Here is a 17,636-nt window from a genome sequence, read left to right as displayed (position 1 = left end):
ATTTGAATTTTTCTGACTTCAAACAATCATACGTAGTTCCCATTTTGTTAAAGTACATCTGATCGCGCCTTTAAAGTTGATGTATCGAACTTTTACTTTTAAAAAACAATTCACACATATTTGTTAAAATTGTCATTATGAAGTGACAGTTCAATATAACACAGAAGCTAAGAAAACTACACCACTCGGTCAGAAATAACCAGAGAGTCTTAGCACTGTAAATCACTCTGCGTACGCGCTGCTCACATACTGGTTCACCACAACATATCCTATCAGAAATGTTTCGGGTAGTTAGATTCATCACCAATGATGGGGGTAAACGGTTTGTTGTTTCTCTGCAAATTAACACATTTAGCAGCATGTACATGAGCTTGATTGACAGTACTAAGACCCTCTTCCTGGCTCTGGTTGTTTTTGACTGGTAGCAGAGCATTTTTGCAGACCATACAAGAAGAAGATGGTGATTTTTCTCACATATCATCTGTCTCATGTTATGAAACCTTGGCGCAAATTCAAACTGAAAGACTCTTCAGCCTCACCTGCGTCATCCAAGTGCTGCGTCACGCTCTCCACCACCAACTTCAGCACCGGACCTCGACCCATCTCGTCCAATCACCAATCGAACTCCCGCTTAATTAAAGGACTTTAATTCATTCAATAAACCTTTTTAATCACTGTTTTTCTCCATCTGAGTCTGTCCCGATTGAAATACTATCGCAATTTTAACAAATATGAAAAATACATATTTTTATCAAAGTTATGTACAGCAACTTACAGGTCTATCTCAAATCCCATTAAAGAGGAATTAGTCTCCTTCTTTTGACTGTGCAATCTGAAACATCCCACAAAACATTCACACAAAATGAATGTTGTTTTTTGTTCATCTTTACATTTCATTTCTCTGTCTTTTAACTTCTTGGCACAGGCACTTACGCTCAGCTTCGAAACAAGCAACCAGGAAAAATTAAACCCTTTCCAGTTTAGTTTCCCTGGTATCTCTAGGAAACCTGAGTGTGGAAGTGGATGGTTTTCCGGCTGAGGGAGTCTGTTCACTGGGGAACTCTTTCGTCAGAGCTTCTGAATAAATGAATTCCCGGGGCTCTGAAAGCTTCAGAAAAGCCGCCGTGACTTTTTTAGAGACCAGCTACTGTGGCGAATGTTCTTCTGCTCACGTTTTATTCTGGGACTTCTTCCTTGGATGGAATCGTGAAGGTGAAGGTGATTTCTTTGGTCACTGAAGTCAGATTAATCCTTTAAACTAAAACATTTAGCACATTTAGTTCTTGACGAAGATCTAGGGGTTCAGATCAGCGAACAATAGGATGATGGAGGAGAGAAGCAAGAGAAACACAGGGAGGATGGTGGAATGAGAAAAAGATTTTTTTTCAGAGCAATTATTGTAAAGGTGTGGAAAGAGAAGTGATGGGCTGTAATGCCAGGGAAGTGAAGCAGAAAGGAGAAACTCCTGAGTGAGAGAGATGTTTCCCGTTCAGGGCAAGGGGCAGATAACGGTGGGGGAATAGTGCTGGGGTTGTAGAAAGGCCGGGGGCTTTTAAGGGCAAGTGTAAATGCATAAGTGCTGTTACACACCTCAGCTCCGTGTTTCTTTTTAATGGCACTTTATAAAAGTATTCACATGCCAGAAACTTCGTCACATTTTGCCACATAATCACAAACTTTTATGGGGATTTTCTTTTGGGATTGGATGCAAATGCAAGAAAAAATTTACATAGTTTCACAAATACAAATCTTCAAAACGTGGCATTTGCATTAATTATTCAGCTGAATTCTGAGCACTACAAATATGGTCACTAACCACGAGGTTAATAATGTTTTGTTTGCAAACCTGTATTTGTTACATGAAACCCAACTTCACATTGCATTGAACAGAGTGAAACACAGTGGTGGCTGCATCATGCTGTAGGATGGGTTTTTATTCAGCTCAGAGAGGAAAGTTTGACAGAATTTGTGTGAAAATGAAGTGAAAATACAAGATAATCCTAGAATAAAACCTGTTAAAGGTTGTGTGAGTTGCAAACCCTTAGCTTAGGTCAAACTTGATTTTTGTGCTTAAAGGGCCTAGTCAAAGTCCCAAGCTAAATCCAATTGAAATTCTGGGAGATGACATAACTTACAAAGCTCCCCCAGGTAAGTTGGAACCTTTTTTTTGCAAAAGTGTTTTCATCCAAAAACTTGCAAAATGTGAATGCCCCCTTTGTCCAACTACATCGCCTAATCATCTCAGAAAGCCGAGTACAGACATCCAAACATAATTTCACTTTCTCTGCAAAAACAATGAGAATCACCATATCAACCGGTGGCTTGTCATTTTTTGTCACTGGTTCCTATATTGCTCATATATTGCTTTAAAATATTTGAACTCCGTTTTGTTTTAATAAATAAACTCATTCATTTTGACCCGGGACAAAAGTGGGACACAAGAGTGTCCGACTTTGCAGACGAAAGTCTGACACTTTTATCTTTTGTCGTCTTTCTTACTCAAGCCCAAGTTTGTTCTGCAGTGAAAAGCTGCTATGGAAAGTTAAGTGGAGTGATATGTATTTAACAGGCTTCTCCTCTTCATTCTCCAGTCGGTTCAGGCTGAACTGCCTGGTCCAACGTGGCAAACAATCTTTGACATGAACAAAAAAATAATAATTTCAGACTCAGCTGAGTGCATGACAGCCTCCAAGTCTTGACAAATTACGGCGCCGGCGGCTCAGTGAGTAACGGACCGCTACATATTTACAAGTAAACAAAAGAAAAGCTTGGGGTGAAAAATACGGAGCTGAGAGGTTTCGCATTTTTCATTTGAGTCACAGAGAGGACCCTCTGTCTTGAAGCGACTCCCTTCTCTGGAAGCAAATAGGTGAGAAGTGAACCGTGTACACACAAAGACACTCTTAATGATGAAGTTTATGAAATCCATTATGGATGTTCTCGTTTCCTCAGAGACTGAGAGGAAGAGAGAAAGACCTCACTGTGTTGTTTCCTCTGTGGGACGAGAGTTTGGGGGGCCGAGTGTGATTTTAATCAAGTGTATTTTTATCTCTGAGATTTTAATATGCATGGCACAGGCAATCAGACTCAGAGAGGGACGAAATGAGCAGGGGGAAAATGAATGAATCAAATTAGCGGGGCTGCAGGAGGACGGTGAAACTGATGCAATGGTGCATGATATGTGTGCAGGCTGGAGCTGTTAGGGGTTTATGTGAGAAACGAAATAAAAAGATTCACACCCAGATTATGAAGAAGAATATACAAGCTATGCATCACCCATCTCAAAGCTTTGCAAAATGCCTGAGCTGCATTTGTCTATGCCAGAGGCGATGGAGGATTGTTTCAACGGGGATGAAGTAATAAAGAAGAAGAACTGCATCTAAATTGTCATCTCAAATCAAATATTTGATCAATTTTTTCCCCAATTTGGTGCTCCAAGAAAGTGATACCACAAATGCATTTTAGTTAAATTTTGCTAGCTTTCATGCTGAAACATTTTACATAGTACATATTTGTTTTTTGCAGCTCGAGGCGTGTTTTATTTTGTAGCGGCGGCAGAAATAAATAATGGACCCCTGAGCTAGTCGTGGTCTGGCAACTGACTAATTTTAATCAAGACAACCAAATAATGGAATCAAACCAAACAGTTTTCATCCAGAATTATGCCAGAAGCTTGTTGATGATTACAAAAATACTTAGAGATGAATTTTCATATTTGACTCGTTATGAGTGGCGTATAAAATCCATTGCAATTTTAAACTTGTTCTTATTCTCATTTTCTAAAGCAAGTGACCTTGAATTTTCAGAAAATTTATTATCATTATTATTATTATTATTATTATTATTATTATTATTATTATTATTATTATTATTACGGTAAGAAACTAGATAATATGAGTGAAATCTGAATGTTGTGATGGACTCAGACCTGAACATTCAGAGACACATAAAGACAATTACAAAGTCAGCCTTTTATCACCTGCAGAACATTACAAGAAGTGAAGGAATAATGTTGCCACAAAATCTAGGGAAACTTATAAATAGCTCTCATATAAAAAATAAGAGCCCACTTCACTGAACTCCACTAAAAACCTCCACCAATCACTGACTTCTGAACTGAGTTAGAACATCAGTATTGTTGTTTCTAAATGAATATAAACTTGTTCTCTTTGCATTATTTAAGGTCTGAAAGCACTGCAATCATTTCTCATTTTCAGCAAATAAAATGTTTGTTTGGACTTTGGCAGGCATGTTGTCAGTAGTTCATAGAATGAAAGAACAATGTTCATTTTACTCAAACAGTAAAATCAGAGAAACAGATCATTTTAAGTGGTCTCTTAACTTTTTCCAGAGCTGTAAACTGGTTGCAGCTTCTCGATTGAAGAATTGCAGTTCAAGTTTTCAAGTTGTAAAGGTTAAAACTCTCAAAAAAAGAAACATGATAATATATTCTGCAGGCCTCAAGGCACAAACAGGGTTGTGTTAAAATTGAGGCATTTTGTTTCCATCTACATTGATTGGTCTGGTGATTTTATCTTTCTCCATCATAACAGCATCAATGCCTTTTATTCCATCCTAAAACTAGACATTTGTTTAAAATGTGTTTTTCCTAACCTTCCCTTGAAGATGAAGCAGTTTGTATTGATTTTCTGATTCCTCTCAATATTTTCAGGATTATTTGATCTACACACTCAAATGGTGTATTAAAAAAAACCCTGAGTTTTTCAGTAATCACTGTGCAGCTTTTTATTTAGTGATTTAGACTAGCTGGCATTTAAAGCAGCTGGAAGTGGCAGCGCTGCAACAGAAAGCATCAGACAATAGCAGCAGTGGTTCATAAGGGAGACACTCAGCCTCTGCTGCACAACTGGACTGGAAATAAAATGAATGCAGACAACAGCCAAGAAGCAGAGAAGCCAAATTACTTGTTAGGATTTAGGCGTGGAAAGACCAACTGCACATCTGCAGTCATAGCTGCCAGGTGAGGATAAAGCATGGAAGCTATTAAAAAGCAAACTCCTGGAGGAAAAGAAATAATCATTTTGAATATGTGCCATTGTCAACACCAATTTTGCTGGGTTTCCTCATGGGTGGTGTGTTTACTGCAGCATAAGTCTTTTATTTAACCAGGAAAAGGCCAGAGAGATACAGAATCTCATCTGCAAAGATATCCTGAGTAAGATGACAGCACATACATAACATAAAACATCGACAGCAAAAAAAAAAAAAGTAAATAAAGAGCAAAAATATAAAATATGCGTTCATTTTTTTTATTGTTTTAAATCTCACTCAATGAGTGACGTTTGGTCAAATGTAGCTGATTGTGAAGCTGCTGTGTTCTGCAAAATCACAAAATCTTACCAAGTATTTTTTTGTCTAGTTTCTGCTGAAAACTTGAAGTAAAACAAACTGACTTACAATCAACCTGTGTAGGCTTGTTTTAAGTAAATAATTCCTTGATATTGAAGAACAATTCCAGAAATTTGTTAGTGTTTCTGTCATAATGTTTCGGTTGTGCTGCTGGTGGTCAGTTTCAACTAAATATTTGTACAACAAAAAACAGTTGCTGCTTTTCCAATACAAATATGCAGAAGACGTTGTCAATATTGTCACAAAAAAAACCACATCTTCACAAAAGTGACATTCTCTTTAAATACAAAACACAATTAAAATCATGCAAAAAATTTTTTGACGTGATCAATCATTAAAAAACATGGCGTGTCATCATCTTCCAAGTAGCTCTCGTCGTCGTCGTCGTGTTTGTGGTTTGCTCCAGTGACAAATCATGTGACTTTAGTGATAAGGAAGAAAGTGTTTCCATTGCAGCATCACAATGGACCAAGATTTAAGAAAAACATCATCCAAGCATGAAGCATTTTTCAAAACTGACATGTTTCCAATAAGCACATTTATTTTCAAAATGTCAAATTGTGCAATTACCGGTATATCATCAATGGAAATTACAAGCACAACATAATTCCTACTGCAATAAGGATTCATTTTGGAAGTAGCCACAGTTATGCTGAACCAGACCTGGTATTTTATTCGTCTCTATCTGTCTTTCTATTTTTGTTTTTTACTCTCCAGAGCATTACATTTTGGCGGGATGCACTTTCTTTGTGTAGATAAAGCTCTCTGTAATGAGTTTGTGCAGCAAACTTTTCTGCTGCCACCCGTAATCTGCAGACTGCGGCGTGAGTTAATGCAGTCGCCACGAGCCGGATAATGCTCCATCTGTTGAAACCCTGTCACCCCACAGCTCTGCCTCGCTCCCAGCAAACATTGTGACATTGAATCGCTGTTGATAACAAAGCCAAGATGTGCTGGGTCACTGCTTCCTACACCAGGACGTTTACTCTCTCTGTATCAGCTATCAGAAAAACCTTCCTAATCTGCTGCTGAAGCCTTCAGTTATATTTTTGAGCCAAACAATGCTGCAGTTGATGGTTGGCTAACATCCGATGCATACCTGTGAACCCTGGATGTCTTCCAGTAGTGATGAATAATTGAGTAGCATAATGCAACAAGTGGTAAAAGGCCTCGCTGATGCTTTCTGACACCATCCACCTACTGTTTTTATGTATCTCATTTGATGCAACTGATGTTTGCCTGCAGGCGTTTATGTAAAACAGACGTATAGCCCATCTAACACGCCTCGGGTTTCACAAGAAAGTCACTTTGTTGTCCACAAAACAGGGTTTCACTGCAAAAACATCTTAAGGAGTGTTTTTTAAATCTAGTTTCTAGCGAAAAATATCTCAGTTCGCTTGAAACTAACTACAGGTAATTTTTCAGCGCAATATTTGTTTTTTGTTTTCTTAAAATTGATCAAAAAGTATTTGATCCACTGGCAGATTATTTCACTCATAACATGTGGAAAATGTTTTGTTGTAGGTGGAAAAAATCTGCCAGTGTCTCTTCAAAAGAATATATTAAACAATTATTTCCTTAAACTACTATATCTTGCTGAAAAATCCATGTAAGTTAGTTCTTATTTCAAGTATTTAAGATACTTGCGCTACAAGCTAGACCTACAATATTTGGTAGGATTTTATGTTTTTGCAGGGTTTCACATCAGTAAAGGTTTTGATTAGGTCACTCCAAAACCTCGCCAGGATTTTCTGTTGAAAAGAATAATTTGTAAGTTGTCTCTAAACTACTAATGCAAATCAGCCTCAGACCATCACACTGCTATAAAGTTTATCTTTAAAGTAATGTTTCTTTTCTAAAATGCCAGATGTGACAGAATAACTACTAAACTTCCACCTATGACTCATATTTAGGTTTGTCACAGCAACAAATTCTGCTGGAAGGTAAATTGTCCAAGTAATTATTGCAAAAAATTATAGGGATATATTCATAATAATGGCATTGATAATGCAAGTTTAGTCCTTAGTTCAGTTTCTGAAACTGGAAGAGATTTCAAATATCTCAAAATAAAACACGACAACCAAAACCAATAAATAAAATGGAAATAATAATAAAAAAACGTAATTATAAATAAAATTAAATTTGAACTCAAATTGAAATTGAAACAATCTGATTAATTGTAATTAACTGGTTACTCAAATAGTTGTCAACTAATCTAATAATTGATTAATCATTAACAAACGCTTAATAAAAACGACTTCAGAGCAGTAATCATCTAAAACTGAACATATATGTATTATTTTGCAGTTTGGTTTGAGCCAAAGTTCTGGTGGTTTTCAAAGCCAGAGTTTGTTCTCTGTGTAAATTCAGTCAGAGATTCGGAACATGTTTGCATGCCCTCCGGCTTCTTTCCAACACTTTCTAATATTGTGTCAAACTGTGCTGGGCTGAGAAAAGACGGCATTCAAACCGGGGGATCATTAGTAGGCAAACTAGGACTTAACTGCTAAGCCAAAATAACGATCGCACTCAAGGACTGAGCTTGGCACAGATTCCTTTCTCTCTGCCGCTTTTTCCCCTCTTCACTTTTGATTCCACGAGACAGAGGGGCTGACATCTTTGAAAAATGACCTAAAAGAGAAGGCATAAGGCAGACAACAAGAAATAGAAGAACAAGGGGAAGGATTTTAGCACCACAAGGGGCTTCAGTATTAGCAAGGAGGAAAAGGCTTCAAAGCTGTCAATGATGCCCAGGGGTCCAAACGGCAGAGCGGTCGGGATGCAGAGCAGGAAACGCGATGGAAGCGGGTCGGGCTCCAACGAAATGTTCCGTTTATCCACTTCCTCTCACCGTGTTGAATGTAAAGATAAAGTCACCTGTTGATGAATGTGTTACAGCTATCATCTCTGACTGTGTGATATAAATAACTGGTCATTTCCGGGTCTTTATCAGAGCTGTACTGCAGAAACGATTGGACCTTTTCTACCTGCTAGTTCCTGTCTGCAGCTGTCCTGACTGAGCTGACTGAGTCTCTAATAAATTCAACACCAATGATGGCGTCAATGTAAATTAGCTGAATTAAATGTGAAAAACTATGCAGATTCAATCTAAATTTTGATAATAAATAGGGCTGAAATGATTAATTGTGATTAATAATTATTAACTGGAGAATACAGACTCAAAAAAGGCCATTTGCTGAAAAAACAACATATTCAGAGCAGCAATTAAGCCGACACTGTACAACAAATAAATCATTTTCCATTTAAGATAAAAAAAAACCTTATTTGCCTGTAAATCTCTTCTACCCAAAATTAATCAAATGTCTGAGTGTTAGCTTCACCTGATTCAGATTCTTGTATTTTATTCAAAAAACTTTTTTTTCTTATTTAAAAAGGAATTTAATTACTATTTACTTGCATTTTAATGTATTTCTAATGAAAAAGGACAAAGTTATAAAAAGCAAAAGCTGTATAATGTTGCATTTTTTAGTCCAGTTAATCAAATAATTACCAAAATAATCTCCATGAAAATACTTTTGTAATCATTTTGGGGCTTTTAATATTTTTGACAATTTCAGTTCAACAGTGGACTGACTGTTAATCCTACAACTTTAATATAGAATGTTTATTAGATTTATATGTACATGTATTGTATTTAATTTAAGAATGAAAGTGATAAATCATTAGTTTTAGTAGTTTTTTTTACATGCTTTGCGTATCTGGGTAGAATTTCAGCAACAAAATGACACAAATAGTGCAAGAAATGTGTTTTTGTTAGCTTTGAACTGTATTTTTTTTAAATAATAAAATTCAATAAGCTATCTTTTTTTTCAATGGGTTTTGCAGATTTTGCCACATTTACTTTGCTCGATTGAGTGCAAAAATGTCTTTTTCAGAAACTTGATTACTTCTGATTTAACCAAATTTAAATATATATTTTGGACGATATGTATATTATTATATTATTGACCCCAAATAAAAAAATCACCCAGGTCCTGTTTAAACACAAATTATGAAAAGTAATATTTATACCTCTGATGACTTGATTGTATAGTACCTAAACATTTAAGACCCCAGAATTTTTAAACCATTTATTTTTTTAAATATTAGATAAAAAAAATTCTCCTAACTCAATTACTAACTCAATTACTACAACTTTAAAGTAGAGCCTGAAAAAAGTAATAACACTAAGCTTGTTTGGATTTGTTAAGTCATAATTGATAAGCTGATAATAAAATATCAGGTTTCAGTGTGATGTTTTAGGAAGCTCAATCTTTCCCAGCTTACCTGACTCACCTGAGTTCAGTTTTATTCCTGATGCTGTGGACTGAACAGCTACGTCGCTGGAGGCGCATCGTTTCATTAGCCTGTAAATTACAGACGGAGATCATTTCCCAGTAATACTTTAACCTTTCATTGACCTGAATGGAGACATAATACTTGCAGAGCTGTCATAAATCCAAATGCTGCAAAAATGAGAAACGATTTAATAAGATGTTAAAGATTAGATCCAATCAACCAACTTTATCACATATAAAAACAATTACAGATGCCTCAATTAAACATATTTACACTTTAATCAAGGTTATTAAAGATATTAATCCATGAAATGAAGAATTAAATGTATAATTAATCATTGAAACGACTCACAAAAAGTAAAAATGTTTATAAATCCTTTTCTAAAAGGATGAAGTTTTGAACATTGCAAATACCTAAACTGATTAAAACTCCAGCACGAAATAAACGGTTTAAATAACTTTATCTGATTCAGGCTCAACTTCCAAATTATTATCTCAGCATAAAGAAGGTTTCTCTGGAAGGCGGGTTACTGGAAAATGTGTTTTCAATTTTAATAAAAATTCAATATTAACATACTATTTAGAATTTGATAATTATTTATCTTTACACATCATTGGTACTGAAATTCTGCACACAATCACCTGATTATCAAAAGAGGTTAATTAGATGCAACAACTTAAATTTCAAGTTATTGTAGCTCATTTTATTGTTTTAAGTCTCAAAATTGTTTAAACCAAGTTCAGTTAATTAACTCATTTTGTAACATTTCATCAAGACTCAAAAGACTCACTGGGATGCATGTGCTTTTTATATTGAAAGTGTTTCTATTAGAGTCAATCAAAAGGGGGAAAAAAGTCCCTGAAAGGTAAAGAATATGTTTTTTTAATTAAAAACAGAAAAACAACAAACAAACCAAAAACATGTCAGCTTCATTAGCTTGTTCCTTTTCAAGAAGGTCTACTACTTTTCACCATAATTTTGAGCAAAAATAGCATTAATATTGACGCTTTTTCCCTCTGCATTATTTGAGAAACAATGGCTTAAGAAAGTTTCTGCGTGAAATAACGTGAAGTTTGGTGAACAAGAAGAAAAAAAAGCTGCAAAACTTACAAGAGAGTTTTCAATTCACACAAAATGTTTTGATCTTAAACTCAGATAAAAACATTTTGGCAGAGTTTTTTTCTTACTGAATCCACCCAGCTTGTCTTTCAGAGAAAGAGGAATCAGAAGGGACTGATCAACCAATCAGAGGGAGAGTTGGGGTAACATAATATCTAGGTTGGGTGTTTCTACATTTCATCTGGAGAAAAGAGACTCTTGAGTTGCTCCTGTGCGTCACACACGTATTTTTTCAGTAAATACCTATATTTATTTTCAACATTTCAGGCGTCAGACGGTTGTTTGGGCGGTCGACCAGATCAGTGCCGTGAATCCATGTGTTGTGCTTCATTTCTACTCGGCGATGCAGTGCTGCTGTCTCTTTGTCATGAGCGACAGGCTGAAGGCGGTTTGAGTGAGAGATGAGGTGGGGTGTCTAAACGACTGAACCTTAAGGCGGGCAGCTCAGACTGGAAAATGGAATAACACACACACAACCCCCCCCCCACACACACACACACACATAACCTACTGATTCCACACAGTCCAGCCCACCACCCACCCACTAAATTTGTATCTCTCCCTTTCTCCTCGTCTCATTTTCCATTGCGCTGCCATTGGCTGTGTGCAAATTCACTCACTGTGCAAATGGAAAGCAGATCTGCGCCGTACAGTTTCATTTGGTCTAATATTTCTGCTGCAGGAGAATCTCTTCATGCTGCTCTCCATCACGTTTCAGATTAGATTAGAGATTATTCATGCAAACTGATGTACAAACAATTCATTCCAGACTCAGTCTCGCTGCTGCATCTCACCATCAAGGCTTTGGGTCGGATCCTGTGCAGAAATTTTCACTGGAAGCTGAGTGTGAATATTCAGAACATCATATTTACAATTAAATCAGGTTTAGCACAAAATAATGTCTTCTTCCCAGAGAAAGGCGTATAGATTGAGATTTTTTTGGTGCTATGTCTGAATAAATCATAAATGAGAAATGTCTGTACATTTCAGGAAAACCAATTTTCAGGACTGATTGCTTTCTGTTTTTCTCTCCTTATAGATGCGAAGCACTCGAGGTGTTTCGGTTTGGCCTGTGGGATTTGTGGGGGGCCGAACATATGAGCGCCCCCTAGTGTCCGGGGGCAAAGTGGTTGGTTGGTACACTGGCTGGAGGCCGGACAGACCCTTTGCTACTGACATGGCAGGTAAGAAGCAAACTGGAGAGATGATGAGGCTGACTTTTTCTGCCTCATTGGAAGAAAAATGTCTTGTGTTTCAGGTAGAAAAATGCTAAAAAAGTGATTATATTTTTAATATTTAATCTCAAATATTCAAGAAAAAAATCTCTTTTGACAAAAGACAAAACATAAATCCTACATAAATGTCTTTCATATAAATCCTACAACCCGTTAAATTTTTGTGAACAATTTGGAAAAAAGAAAAAACAGAACAAACATTTTTGGTTCCACATTGAACCGATGTATCAGGGGTGAAAACACCCTCGAATATGGTTCTGGGAGAATTTTGACCCACTCACACAGTGCTGCCATTCAACTCCAATGGCTGCCGGAAAGGACAAATGTTCATTCTTCTTGGTTTTGCAGGAGTCTCTACTTATGCTTTTCAAAGATGCACAGTTGTACAATTTTGCATTTGTTTGCGGCCCTTTTCGTGTGTGAGTGTAAATGTTGCGTTTGGGGGGCGTGGCCAGCAGCAGCCTATTTGGATTTAAAGTGACAGGAGGCCTAAAAGCAGCTCATAGGAAGAACTGAGGAGAGTAAAATCTCATTATCTAAGAATGATTTGGTGCAAGGAATGTAATAAACATGTTTGGTAGACCTATCTTAATCTCTTCAAGGAAGCATAATAAAACCATTCTTTCTTGTTCAAGTTCTCAGGACTCGATTGAACAGCTGAAATTAGATTGAATATTTTTGATTTGTTTGCCGCCAGCCGGGGAAAAACAGAAACAGACACTGAGTTGCGCTCTCTCTTTCCAAGCGTGTTCACACAAATCATGCTGCTTTTTATTGAGCTGCAATTTTTTTTTTCATGGATTAATTTGCCATAAAATGAGATCTGATCTTTCCAATTAAATGTTCCAACTGTTACTCCTCCACAGAGGAGCTGCTGCGTGTCTTTGCTTCGTAGTTTATTCCTCTGATAAATCACGAGGCGGGATTCAAGAGCCTCGTTTAATAAAACGGTGCTGATAAGTGACAGAGTAAACAGTTTCAGGATAACTGATTGTGAAAAATCCAACGCCTGATCACGTCTCTTGCTTTACTGTTTAAAAATATCTCACCGAACACTGAAACAGTTAGAAAATATGTGTTTTTGAATAATCTTGAACAAGTTGTGACATTTCTAAACAGTTTCCAAGAATTTCATTTGAATTCGTAGAATAAAAATGGATTCAGGTTTGTGTACATTTCAGGAAACATTTTGGTCCTTTTTTTGTTTTCCGCACTACTGCTTTCCAAACCAAAGCTTCGCTGCACAGATCTACAGGATTGATGTGTTTCTATTTTTAAGCTACTTATTTGTTGCTTTAATGGTGCATCTTGAGTTATTGTCATGCTGAATAATTAGAGTTTGGAAGAGTTCTGGTTCAGGAAGGAAGGTTTTACCATTCACAGTCCCATCTAGGTACGTCTATTGGTCTCTGAGTGTTGCGTCCTTCCTGTTCCCTTGACAGGAGAACATGCTCAAAGCATGATGCAGCTCCCTCCGTGTTTGACAGTGGGAAGGGTGTTAACTCAGTATTTCTCTTCCTTCTAAAGCAGTGAGCTCAGCAGTACAATTTGAAAATATTTGCCCCAAAATTGAGGACTTTCCATTAATTGGACTTTAATCACATTTAAGCTTTTTGCAGTTTTAAGATCTTGTACCTATGATGGCATTTTAAGGCCGTTGTAGATTAAAAAAGGAGCTGCCAAAGGATCATAGGTACGTACAATGGCATATTGGGGCAATTGTAGATAGAAAAGAAAGAATGAATTTCAGACAAAATATGATGATATTTTGAGAATAATATCAGAAATTTTCTAAAATAATAATAATAATTAAAATTTCTGAACTCCAAGTCAAAATTTTGCAAAGAAAAAAAAAATCTGAAATTTTCCAGAACAAACTGTGAATTTCCTGAGTTTCAGAAGTCGAAAACTTTTGACATTTGGAAATTTTCAGAACTTGAAAGCTTTAAATTTTCCAAGTTTCTTCTAGAATTTTTCTGAGATTTATCTCAACATTTCTGAGGGTTTTTTCTTGCAAAATGTTGACTTTTGGTGCTCAGAAATTTTTTTTTCAGAAAATTTCTGAGATTATTCTGAAAATATTTGAGTTTTTGGTGGAAATTTCCTCTTTTTTTCTCTTTGCAATGGTCCTAATATGTACCTGCCGTCCTTTGACAGATCTTGGGTTTTGTTCTCAGCAATGGAGAGATTGGAACGAGGAAAAATAAATCTCAGATCAGAAGTATCCTTAATCGACTGATTGGTTATAGTTTATGTTTAAAATGGGCATCTGGCTTAGAGTTCTGGAACCAAACATTTTTATTTTCTTTTACATAAACGTCTTTCATATATTTTTTGTTATTTAAAGTTTTTTGGACAGGGTGTAATCATTCTTTTTCTAAAATAGTATCAAACAAAAGAAGCACATTTGTGACCAAAAAACTGTGCAATTTAGTTTATTTACTAATTAGAGAGATTAATTAAAATACAGTAGTTATTTTCCTCACTTTCGACATATAAAATCTAATCAAACTCCCTAATAATGTGCAGCTGGAGGAGATGTTGCACACAGTTTTTAAAAAGACTTCACTTATAGTGTTGACAACCAAAGGAAAAGATGAAGCACATGGATCCATCAATCTGTTTTGACCTCCTTTGTAAAAATCCAATCAGCATCCACAGCCTCACCGACCTGGAAGAAGGTTATTCATCACACTGACCAAATAACAGTGCAGCGTCTGTCGCCTCTCGTTATTTCTCCTCAATGTGGGCTTTTTCTGGAAGCAGTGGATGGTTAGAGAAACTAGAGTTGAAAAGAGATTAACATGATAGAGCGGTGGATTCAAGAGACTTAGGTGTGTTTTTATGCGTTTTCTTGCCCAACTGCATGCTAGCAGGTAAGCAGTCCTTATCCCTCCATTTTATTTTAAATCATCCCTAACCACACCGTAATTATGCCCCTTTATTTTGCACTGCTTTGTGTAATTACATAGTCAATTTGCTATGCAAGGATTTACTGCTGCGGATGCGTTAAGATGTTTGTCTTTCCCTCCTTTTTTTTTTTTTTTGATTTAAATTTTGCATAGACGACGTCTGCGAAGAGTAAACAGCCCAAACTTTATTCACTCCTAAATTATTATTCATTGGATTTACAATGGGGTGTCTGCAGAGCCCTCAGCGAGTGCCAGTCTGTGTCTTATAGCATTGTGTTATACAACGCTGCATTGTTAGCAGACCACTAAAGCCTCCCATCCACTGCTCTGTCTCATTTATCCAGACACAATGGAGCCTGCACAATTACGGTGTGGAATACTATTCACCTCAGCCTGTGTGGGTTTTTCTGATTGTGCATACACACACACACACACACACACACACACACACACACACACACACACACACACACACGCACACACACACACGGCGGAAGAGACGCTAATACACACCTGCAGTCACTTGAATTGAGACAAGAGGAGCGGGCTGATTATTCCAGGACGCAGACATGAATATGCAGAAAGCATGCAGTTAAATAAGAGCTTGTTTTACAGCTGGAAACAAACGTGTGTGTGTGAAGACGGAGTAAAAAACAAAGTGCAGTTTTTGTGCAGGAACACACACGGCAGCACAGAGAGGCTTGTACCTTCGTTGAAGTGCTACTTGTGCCTTGGGAGTGCTTTCAGGGATGGGGACATGAAAGTGTTTAACCCTGAGTAACCCTGGTGTTTATATCCTGATGCTGCGATGGTGAGACGGCAGGAGCAGAGAGCAAACGTTATCAAAGTGGGAGGAGAAGTTAGCAGAAAAACAACATGCAGGGGTCAAAACCATGCATCCTAATGTGTTTATTTATGTTTTATTGTCCACAGTTTGAGACTTTTCGATTTTAGGTTGGGATAAAGCAATACGTTTAAAAAACATGCATTAGTTTGGGATTTTGTTCATTTCCAGCTGCTTCCAATTTGAAGTTAGCATCTTTTCTGCTGTTTCCTGATGGTGTTTCATTTACAAAAAAAAAAACATTTAACTACTCAGAACAGTGTGAAGCAATAGTGTTGGGAGAAAATCCTTAACCTGGTTGTTCTGATGCTTGTTAAGTCCTGCAGAACATTTCAGGTTCCCGAGTAATGGCTGTATGGTACGATATATCAGAAATAAAGCTTTACCGAGATTCAGGACAGAAAACACCTTGTTGTCGTTCAGTGGGATCTGATCTGCCACCAGCAAGGTCAGTCCTGCCTGAATCAGGTCATTTTTGTTTAAAAAAAGCTCTAGTGAAGCCATGAAATGTCTCCGTCCCTGTCCTCTGTCTGGGTTGTTGCTAACTTCTCACCTGATTTTCTTACGTCACGAAACCTTTGGCCTAAATGAGCTTTATGCAGCTACTTTTCAAGATAACTAGCTGGTTAACAGACAGCTATATTGGTAAAAAAAAAAAAAAACGAGGCCTGCTAGCTACGGAAACAAATTATTTCAAGTAAAAAAAAGTGAGATCGGAACTTTCAAATTATACCAAAAGCTTGTAGTTAAAACCAAAACAGCTACAGCTTTTCAAAAACTCAAATTTTGCTATTTATATTCCTCAGCATTTTTGATCGCTGCAGAAAGGGGTGACACAAAACTACAAAAAAAGCAATAAATGGTTGATTTTTAAGATATTTTCTAGATATTGCCATGAAACATTCGACAAATTACCTTTAAATGTTCTACCTTTATTGGTTAACTAGCTTATAATTGTTTCTTTATTTAGGCAAAGGTCACTAATGTAATATCTTCACCTTTAAAACAGTGAAATGTATTAAGTAAACAATGTTTTTGTTTGTTGTTTTTTTTAAAAGTGGAATAAAGTGACCGGTTGTCCTTTCTGATTTTTGGTTTTTCTGGAAACTATGCAGGCTAAAGAAGCAACTATTCACACCTAAATTACTTTATTTTTTGGAGTATAAATGTTTAGAAACAGACTGTTTGGTTTATTTAAAATACTTCAGGTAAATCAAACAGATCAAAAACTCAATAATAAGGTCTATATTGCTGACGAGTCTGAAAAAATAAATATTTATGTGTCCCTAATTAGAAAATCTTTAAACTGCACTCCAGAAAAAGCAATAAAAGTCTCTTTTTTTAAAGGGGACATGTTACACGTTGATCAATGAAATGATTGGAATATAATGGTACGGTAACAAAATGAGACGATTTTATTTTTGATGTGTCTTATTATATCGCTCCGGCTCACATTGTGTTTGTGCTCTTTACTTTTTTAATTACTTTCTTCCTTAATTTCTTAATGCTGGTTGTATTGCAGTGTGTACACAATATGATGCTGACTGCTGAATGCTACCACTACGTTCAGTTTTTAACAGCTGGTCACATGGGGATCAGTGGGGAATTTTCCTGAACTCTGGCTTTGTTCTTTTTCTGCTTGATTTTGTTTTAGCTGGTGATAGCTGCACAGTTTCCATGGAGATTTGTTTTTTTGTGTGTGTTTTTCCTTCTTTGCGTCTCTGTTGTTGCTTGTCAGTCACATTGAGAGTTGGCACATGACATTTTTCTCCATGGATTTCCTGCTGCTATTGTCGCTGTTTCGAAAACAAAAATAGCGAAAATGGATCCAATTACCGTCCGTTCCTGGGATTGTGC

The 17,636-nt window shown here is 36.7% G+C and overlaps 1 protein-coding gene across 1 annotated transcript in view; it reads left to right on the top strand.

Annotated features, from left to right (window-relative positions):
* Window positions 1-17,636, top strand: part of b3gat2 (beta-1,3-glucuronyltransferase 2 (glucuronosyltransferase S)) — a 38,156-nt gene that overhangs the window by 6,996 nt on the left and 13,524 nt on the right. The window contains exon 2 of the mRNA XM_055030278.1: window positions 11,828-11,972. Coding sequence (XP_054886253.1) covers window positions 11,828-11,972 — 145 coding nt within the window. The remainder of the gene's footprint in view (window positions 1-11,827; window positions 11,973-17,636) is intronic.

This window comes from Poeciliopsis prolifica, unplaced genomic scaffold (assembly GCF_027474105.1).
Source record: "Poeciliopsis prolifica strain line A6 unplaced genomic scaffold, Auburn_PproV2 SCAFFOLD005, whole genome shotgun sequence".
NCBI lineage: Eukaryota > Metazoa > Chordata > Actinopteri > Cyprinodontiformes > Poeciliidae > Poeciliopsis > Poeciliopsis prolifica.
This window is presented reverse-complemented; position numbering and strand designations above follow the sequence as displayed.